We start from the raw sequence: 9,340 nt of genomic DNA, 5'->3' as shown, positions 1-9,340 counted from the left end.
CACCATGAAACTTAATCCGGTGATTACTCACATATTTGTGAGAAAAAAATGTATTGCAAGTTTTCTGAAATGTTATGTTTTAATATGGTAATTAAATATGCATTAAATGTTAAAATGCAAAAACTCAAAATCTGAAAAAGCCAAGCTCAAAATTACTCTTTTATTTTGTTTCTAGTAAGCCAGAAGATGTCTTCAGAAGAGATTATGGACATCTCTTTTTGTTTTGTAGTAAATCTAAAAGTCTTTGTGCAGACTCACCAGCTAGCATTTTTTTTTTCAAAACATAATTATTTAACATCTCTCTTAGATAAATAATTGAGTTTTATGTTTCTCAAGTTCTTCCAGACATTATTTGAGTCTGGTGGTATCATTCTTAGCATGTATCAAGGGCAAGGTCAGCTGTCCTCAAATCATAGCCTCTCCACAGAGGTGTCCTAAGGGCTGGTGCTGGGACTCCCATTTGCCATGTACACCACATCACTGGGCCATGTTATCTGTTCTCACAGCTTCTCATACTACTGTTACACCGATGAAGCACAGTTACTTTGTGCCAGATGACTCCACGGTCACACACATTTCCGCTTGCCTCTCTGAACTATCCACAAGTATGAAGGAATGCAACCTTCAGTTGAGCCTCACCCAAATGCACTGCTGGTGATCCCAGCCAAAGATATAGGTTGCCATGATATCGAACTCAATATGGATTCTGCTACTGTTGCCTCAAATAAGGCCACAAGAAATCTAAGTGTCATTGTTGATGACCATCTATCATTCTCTGACCACATAGCCTCAGTTTCCCAGTTATGTCCTCTTTTTCATGCCCTAATTGAATACAAGGCCCTGACCCTTGCCTATGAAGCTACAACAGGCCCTACTCTGGCTTACCCGAAAGCTATGCTAAAGCCCTATGTCCTTTCAGGACATTGTCTGTCTCCAGTACCAGCCGTTTCACCTTGCCCTCTACTTACACATGTAGTGGCTCCTGTCTATTCAGTTCAGCTGCTGAAAGACCCAAAATACCTAGTAACACCATGATTCATCACTGATGATGTGCCCTGACAAACAACACATGGATATTACCATAGCAGTAGTGTCTTTATCCACCCAAACAGCACTCCAAACAAACAGATCCTGAAAACATGTTAGTTCATGCCAATGTAATTATCATGTAGTAACCTTTATTTTAAAAAAACTTTGATCTTGAAAATTTCTTTCTTTCCTGAAGTTAGATTTTCCTAGATTTTTAGTATGTTAGTAAGGACAGCTGGATGTATTGAAATCAGTTGAAAAACCTTTTGTATCAATTTTTTTGGGGTTTGGTGCATTTTGGCCATAGATGTACTCGACTAAATATTCTCTTTGAAACACCTTAGACTACATCTTAGACCAGTGTTTCTCAAGCTTTTTTTAGGCGAGGCACCCTTTCAATTCATGAAAAATTTCAAGGCACTCCAAACCAACAAGCTGTAACATGGCATCGCATCCGATACCACACAAGCTTAGAAAAGTAACACATTTGGAGACGTCACACGACCTACGTTCGAAGTTGCAGCTGACTGGGGCGACCTATACTTACTTTATTGAGCGTAATTAGCTGATGAAAGATTACACTGACTAACATTAACTTATCAATTTAGACAAATATGTATTATATTACATAATTTATTTATCAGCCACGTTTCCCGGCACCCCTGATGGAGGCCCGTGGCACCCCAGGCTGCCCCGGCACCCCTGTTGAGAAACACTGTCTTAGACTACCATAAGTATCTGGTTTAGTACCCGAGACCACATGTACCTCAGTAATGTTTTCATCTTTGTCTTGAAAAAAATGTGTAAAGGGTCCCCAAAAATGTGGGATGTCAAAATGGGGTCCCAGGCCAAAAATACTTGGGAACAAATGCGCAAAGGGGTTGTCGTGCCGAAAATCGAGTCCCTGCCAGAACATGAGTGCCCTCATTGAAACCAATGGAAACCAATTACCAATTTTTCAGATATTTTTACCCATTTTTGCAGATAAATCATTATCTGACACAATTTAAGATGTAAAGCCTATCAATAAAGGATCTAAATTCCTTCTGGAAGTATTACAAAGAGCTGGTTACAATTTCAGTATTATTTCCATAAAAGAATCGAAGAATTGTCATAACAAATGTTACGGTTTCATTCAAATAGCTCATATTAAGTGGAGGAAGAGTAATGTTTCATAAGCATATGTTTAGTTCACAAATTATGTAATTCATTCAGCAAAAATTAGTATAATTTTCTCTCAAAAAACGTCATTGGTTTCAATGAGGGCACTCGTGTTCTGGCAGGGACTCACTTTTCGGCACGACAGGGTCAGTTGACCTGGGACCAGCCCAGGGAGACAGGGGGCCCATAGGTGGGGCCTTGGGGGCCTTTTAGAGATGACTTATGATGATAAGTCCTCCACGGTCTACCGGTCTACTGTGTCATCATCTTAATTCTGTAGGCAACTACTCTTTACTGATAAAAAATGGGGAGGGTGATACAGACTCAATCAGAGGACTGTTTGGCAGATAGAATTAGGACTGCATGCTCTGGTGTTTGAACTCCACACCAGTCGGTGGCGATGGTGTATTTCGGTTTGAATAGCAATGATCACATTTGGGCTATGTTCGCAAGGATCAGCCAGTTTACGTTGACAGTTTACTTTAAAATAATAATTAAAGTTGCATGGCCGGAAAATAATGACCAAAACTGCAGTAATCATTTGAAATTTTAATTAACATCATCGTATGTCCCAAAAGAATGAAGTAGATGCATTGAGAGCACTCTCAATGAGTAGATGTCAAAACTATTTTGTGAACCACATACAAAGGCTAAAGGCAATTTACCCAACTTTCTAAGGGTAGTGCTGGATGTCTTAATATCATTTGTATATTTACTCAACACTGGTTTCAACAGCTATTTATGACAAGATTATTGGAATAGCAACAACTTTCTTTATTACTAATTATTTTTGACAGCGGAAGGCAGACATGAAACTGGCTGAAGGAACGCGCCCCGTGATCTGTTGTGCTGTTGCTAAGTTGGTTTTGTGTTAGCAACCAATCATATGCCCTGTTTCAAGTCATAGGTGTGTCTTCTGATCAGCGACAGCTAGCTCCTGTGTTGTGAATATGACAACAAGGTGCAGTAATTCAAGAAACGAGCATTATTATACACGACTGTAACATCGGTAGTGCACTCTGTCGCGAATGTAAAAAGGACGTTGCTGTCTTTTCGGGACCTAACTGTCACATACAAAGGAGTGAAATAGCCAACCGAACCCTGTTGATGGAAAGGATTAACAAGCAAAGGTAACGCTGCTTGCTGCTAGCTGAAAGGCTATGAACTTGGGACTTTCTTGAGTATGCTAACAAGTTCTTCGCTAGCCATTTAAAATGGTTTGTTTGGTTAATGTAAGTGTGTTGAAATTGGGACTGTAGCAGTATTTCTGTGCTTACAGTAGATGACCATCTATGTTGCCATTCTTTTGCGAGACATGTCTTGAAAGCGCATATTGTCTTCGCTTTGACGTGTAATAAGTTGCTATGCATCGCATACAACAATCGACAACATTATTAGCGATAGCTTGCTAGCCAATTACGCACTCGGCCATGCTGTTTTCATGGAAAAGGCTGCCTGCAAGGCTTAAGAATAACCTATTTAACTTCAGCTAACTGGCATGCTAATACTTGGACAAGGCCAGCAACGTAAAGGGACGGCGTTTCCTGCATTTTAAGGTTTCTAATCAGTTTTCAGATCAACTTCGTACCTTATCGCAGGTGTTGTTATTGCAGAATGTAGGCCTACTTTTCTTCTGTCCAATCCTGAAGAGAATTCTTCCATTTTTGACAAAGCCATTTGAAGTCTATAGACTTCATATTATTGAAACAAAGCTGTCTAAACCAGCCTTGTCCGCCCATCCCATTGTTATGACTCGGATGCACTCTCTTCAATCAGGTAGGATGTCCCCTGCCAAGTTGCCTTGACAGTGAAGTTGTCTACATCAGTTCTGTCCATGTCATGTCATGTCATGTCATGTCTTCTCTTGCTTTTTAGTTTTCCACGTTTTCCTTCCTGTGAAATTCTTTCATACAAAACATTTCACCCATGTGTTAGACTACAGGTAATGAGAAGGAGGCGAGATACTAGTCACTTTTCTTTATATTTGCCTTTGTTGTTCCTTGCATTTACATGTATCTCCTGGAATCTAAACAGGCTGCCAGTGTGACCCCACACCAAGACCATGGCTGCGGCCAGCACAACCAAGACTTCATGGAGGCTCCGTGAGTCCCTTCTTCACTTCAGACGTGTATAGAATTACCAGTGGAAACTGTGACTACTAGATAGATCTGCTTCCCCCAAATCACTTAAGACTGATCAAAGATAAACACCGAATAGTCCAGTTGCTGGATTAATAGTGTTAAACAGATTAACATTACAGCCCCTTACATTAATATGAGTGCACAACCACTGAACAAACTATTTACTGTTAGTGTAAAACGACCAGTGACTGAAGACTAGTTGTGAGTCAGCAGCCTCCCAGCTGTGAAAACCAACCTTGTAATAGGGTCATTATTAAGTGATCGTATGGTGGTTATGTAATCTGCAGCCATATAAAAACAAAGCAATTTAATTATGAAGTATGAATTATGAAGTGGTTGTGTGATGGAGGTTGTATGATAGTTGTGTAATTGAGCTGTGATGTGTTGTGTCCCTGTTACAGAGGACATAGTGGCTCACAGGAGCAATGTCTCGTCACTGGCTCTGGGGAAGGTCTCAGGGCGTCTGCTGGCAACAGGAGGAGAAGACTGCCGAGTCAACATCTGGGCTGTCAACAAACCCAACTGCATAATGGTAAGAGCATATTGAATCTCATTCACAAAAAGTCGTTCCAACTTATCTGTCGGAAGGTCTGAGTGTTCATGCTGGTTATTGTAAGCACTAGGGATGCACCGATACCACTTTTTTTTAAACCGATACAAGTACGAGCACATTAATGTGTGTACTTGCCGATACTGAGTACCAATACCGTTACCTTTTACCACCAAAATACAATGGAAATAAATGCATGGTCTTGTTTTTTTTCCACCTCTGGTATTTTTATTGTTCATTTCCATGTAGATTTAAATGTTAGTAAATGTATGAGGTGGCACTTTTTTCCATGCTGCTTTCAAGTCCACAGAACGTGACAAGATCTTGCATTGTTTTGTGTAATAGCAGTATCGTTCCTGGTATCGGCAAGTGCTTGACGAGTACGAGTACGAGTACAAGTATAATGCGCAGTATCGGGTGCGATACCGATACCAGTATCGGTATCGGTGCATCCCTAGTAAGCACAGGTATTGGGAGTGTAGCGAAGGGGAATAGTGGTGCCTCACCAAGACACAAACCCAGGCTGTCTGGGGCACCAAAGGCTTGTTGCCATGATTGTGTGAGTGCACCCACAACTCTAGTGGTGGCCATTTCATCACAGGAAGCATGGAAGCATACCAGATGTGTTGATCTCTCTCTCTCTCTCTCTCTCTCTCTCTCTCTCTCTCTCTCTCTCTCTCTCTCTCTCTCTCTCTCTCTCTCTCAGAGTTTGACGGGTCACACCAGTCCGGTGGAGTGCATCCAGTTCAATGGCTCTGAGGAGCAGGTGGTGGCGGGTTCCCAGTCTGGCTCTCTGCGCCTGTGGGACCTGGAGGCAGCAACGAGTGAGTCTCCATGTCCCTGCGCAGTCACCAGTACACTGAAGCATGACACACACGCTCAGCCCGAAATATTCATGGGCGAATTAATAAGTGACAACCAGATAATGCTGACCTTTTGCGTCTTAAATATACTTTAGGATTCAGCGCCCAGCTAAAAAAAGGAGAAAGTAAATGGATAGGCTGTACAGTGCAAAACACCCATCATATACACCTCTGCTTAAGCCCAACACAGGCTATTGTCTTTATTTCTATGTAGAGCATACCATTTTTTGGTTAGTTAAGTGTGTGTGTAATTCCCCCTTATGCATGTTACATGACCCACCACAACATCTGGAGTCTGTAGCCCACATCATGAACAGTTGCCCTGACATGGCAGACTGGTGGACCTCATCGCTGCCCAAATCCCCTGTACTCCTCAGGAACAACTTTACAAACATACTCCTGACAAGCCCCAATGGTTTAACTCACCCACAAACTGCTTCTCAGGAATTCCCAACACACCAGACATCATTTGCATATCACAAGAGAAAAAACTAGTCAGACTCTTTGAAGTAGCCTGTGCCTTTGACCTGTTCATGGAGGAATCCTTCTGTACAAAAAAACTGAAATACCATCCTCTAACATCTGCCATTGAAAGCTGTGGCTATAAATGTGTCCTCATTGTTCTTGTATTTGGCAGTCTAGGCCATGTGCATAGGCTGGTGGTCAGTGGACTTAACATCAGTGGACTAAGTAAAAGAAGGGCCAGACAGCTAGCTAAATACTGCTCAATATCAGCTGTGATAGGGAGCATGTTCATCTGGAAGAGAATATGTTTCCTGTACCCTTAATGACGCTCCCATAGCAAGATGTTAATTGGTCAAATAGTTGTTGGATTATTCATCACATTTGGTTCCTATCGATATTAACTTGGAATGTGGAATCAAATAAAGTACATAAAATGTGTGTGTGTGTGTGTGTCCAGTATTGCGTACGTTGATGGGGCACAAGGCTAACATCACCAGTTTGGATTTCCACCCGTATGGCGAGTACCTTGCCTCTGGGTCCATGGACACTAATGTGAAGGTTTGTGAATTTATTCCCTACATTTTTTTTCAGTATGCAAAAAATATCACAAAATATTCTATTTTGCCATTCAACGTCTGAATCTTCTTTGTCTCTTTTTCAGCTATGGGATGTGAAGAGAAAAGGCTGTGTGTTCAGATATAAGGTAGGACTACCTGGCTTTGCCTCTGATACTGCTACTGCTGATGTAATTTCAATGAGAAGCTGCTCACTTTTTCGGGCTGTGTTTGGGCCAAGGGCCTAGTATGTGCATATTGGATGGTAGCTTACCCTGATCAACCACACACACTTGGGGTGATTGGCTGGTCCCCCAAAACACCGTTTTTAGATGCGTCTTAGCATCTCTATGAGAGGGTCAGTCGATCGGTCGGTCGGTCGGTCTGTCTGTCTGTCTGTCTGTCGGTCGGTCCGTTCGTCCGTTCGTCTGAAACGCATTCTCTAAATGGTCATTCCCATTTTCATTCCCATCTAAATTGTCATTCCCCCTTTGTCCGCCTGTCGCACTTGTTTGCCAGTAGCAGCTGTGCTGCCTGCATTAGAATACATGTCTTTGAACAGTTTCAGTCATCAGATTAAAAGCATACGTATTAGTTAAATGCTATGAAAACATAGTTGTTTTAACACGGCTCCAACAATCCCTGAATACACCAAACCATTTGACCAATGAGTAGGTGTGAAAACTGGGAGCCCAGTGTATAGGATTACTCTATTAGGCCGGTTATGAGTGAATTTGCAGCTTCTAAACCTGCATCACAGGCAACTGAAGGTGTGATAATCATACGATTGCACTGGGATGAATTGGGTAGATCAGTTGACAGGCCTTCTTCTTATGATGCCCCAAATGTAAACAGAGGCTTTGCAACTCTCTCTGTGTGCGCTTACTCTAGCCTTGATGACAAGGGTATGGCACCCGTAGGCACCATGCCAGCAAGACGTCAGGCGACATGCGAGAGCGGGTCAGTTTGTCAGTGGTCCCACAGAGTCTGTGGGTTATTTCTGGTGAGGGATGAAAGGGGATGGAGAGAGACTTTGAAGATGCTGCATGTGCCCGCGAGATGCTGACTTGAATGTTAGTCACCCTAATCAGCGTTTGTAATCTGTTGTGTCGGAAAGGTTAACATATCCCTGGATTATGGTGGCCTGCTGTGTGTATGTGTGGGCGTGTGTGTGTAGGTGTGAGTGTGTGCCTGCCTGCCTGCCTGCCTGCCTGCACGTGCCTGTCAGAGTGACTGGTGGGTGTGTGGTAGGTGTGTCACTTATCAGTGGGGTGTATTATATTTATTTTTATATGTGTATTTCTTACTCTGTATGTGTGTCTGTGTGTTCGTGTGTTTGTTGGTGTCTGGGTGTGTGTTTGTCTGTGTGTGTGCATAGGGTCACACACAGGCCGTACGCTGTTTGGCCTTCAGTCCTGATGGGAAATGGCTCGCATCTGCAAGTGATGACAGTACGATAAAGGTAAGTGTGCGTGTGTGTGTGTGTGTGTGTGTGTGTGCGTGAGCGATCATGACAAAAATATGCTGTGGATTGGAAATTTGTTCTCAAATTTTAGATGCATTTTAGAGAGAAAAAAAACAGGAACAACTAAGTTAGTTCATAGATGACTCATGTATGTGTGTGTTTGTATGTGTGTGTTTGTATGTGTGTGTTATAGCTGTGGGATCTCACCGCCGGTAAAATGATCACAGAGTTCACGTCACACACAGCAGCCGTCAACATTGTTCAGTTCAACCCCACTGAGTATCTACTAGCCTCGGGTAGCGCAGACAGGTGAGTTCAACTGTGTGTGTGTGTGTGTGTGTGTGTGTGTGTGTGTGTGTGTGTGTGTGTGTGTGTGTGTGTGTGTGTGTGTGTGTGTGTGTGTGTGTGTGTGTGTGTGTGTGTGTGTGTGTGTGTGTGTGTGTGTGTGTGTGTGTTTGGGGGAGGGGGGTGTTCCTTCACATTATAGCAAAGGGAAGGAGAGGTGTTTACCATATGTGTGCTCTGATGTGATAGTCGGAACACGCCCACTACCCCAGTGATGGTCACTCGCATCACACAAATATTGCGTTTTTGCTGTCTTCAGCTGTTTTTACTTTTGCAGCCTTCGAGGTAAAGATAAATGCAGTTTCTAAGTTAATTTTGAAGTATTAACCTTGATGTGCACACAACACAGCTTAAAAACACAGACACATTTCTCAAGACCACTTCATTGTGCTTGGTTGAACCTAGATTTTCTGAAGTGTTGTAGGATGCTGTTTAAAAAAAAATAGTGTTGCATCGATACCATTATTTGGCCCCGATACCGATACCCAATACCTGGCTGTGCAGTATCGGCCGTTACCGATACCACCCTATTTGAAATGTTTATATATATATGAAGGGCTGCAGTGCATACTACTTGGATGTAAAATCATTGCATGGCTTTGTCAGACTGCTGCCTACCTTTGTGAAACAGGAAAAAGATTAATACAAAGTGAATCCAGCAAAACTTTTTATACTTTTTAAATACCTCTATGAAAATAACTAATGTCAAGGGTGTTTAAGTGTCATACAAGCATCTGTAAATGGTATCGGTTTCCTATTTGTTGGTA

At 42.3% G+C, this 9,340-nt stretch overlaps 1 protein-coding gene across 1 annotated transcript in view; it reads left to right on the top strand.

Moving 5' to 3' along the window:
- The first annotated feature begins 3,098 nt into the window (after positions 1-3,098).
- katnb1 (katanin p80 (WD repeat containing) subunit B 1) overlaps positions 3,099-9,340 on the top strand; it is a 17,151-nt gene continuing 10,909 nt past the window's right edge. Inside the window, exons 1-8 of the mRNA XM_063187933.1 lie at positions 3,099-3,320; positions 4,225-4,292; positions 4,733-4,863; positions 5,588-5,705; positions 6,667-6,767; positions 6,871-6,912; positions 8,142-8,225; positions 8,422-8,537. Coding sequence (XP_063044003.1) covers positions 4,253-4,292; positions 4,733-4,863; positions 5,588-5,705; positions 6,667-6,767; positions 6,871-6,912; positions 8,142-8,225; positions 8,422-8,537 — 632 coding nt within the window. The 5' untranslated portion in view covers positions 3,099-3,320; positions 4,225-4,252. The remainder of the gene's footprint in view (positions 3,321-4,224; positions 4,293-4,732; positions 4,864-5,587; positions 5,706-6,666; positions 6,768-6,870; positions 6,913-8,141; positions 8,226-8,421; positions 8,538-9,340) is intronic.

Source organism: Engraulis encrasicolus, chromosome 22 (assembly GCF_034702125.1).
Source record: "Engraulis encrasicolus isolate BLACKSEA-1 chromosome 22, IST_EnEncr_1.0, whole genome shotgun sequence".
Classification (NCBI taxonomy): Eukaryota; Metazoa; Chordata; class Actinopteri; order Clupeiformes; family Engraulidae; genus Engraulis; species Engraulis encrasicolus.
The sequence above is the reverse complement of the archived record's forward strand: the minus strand, read 5'-3'. Positions and strand labels throughout refer to the sequence as shown.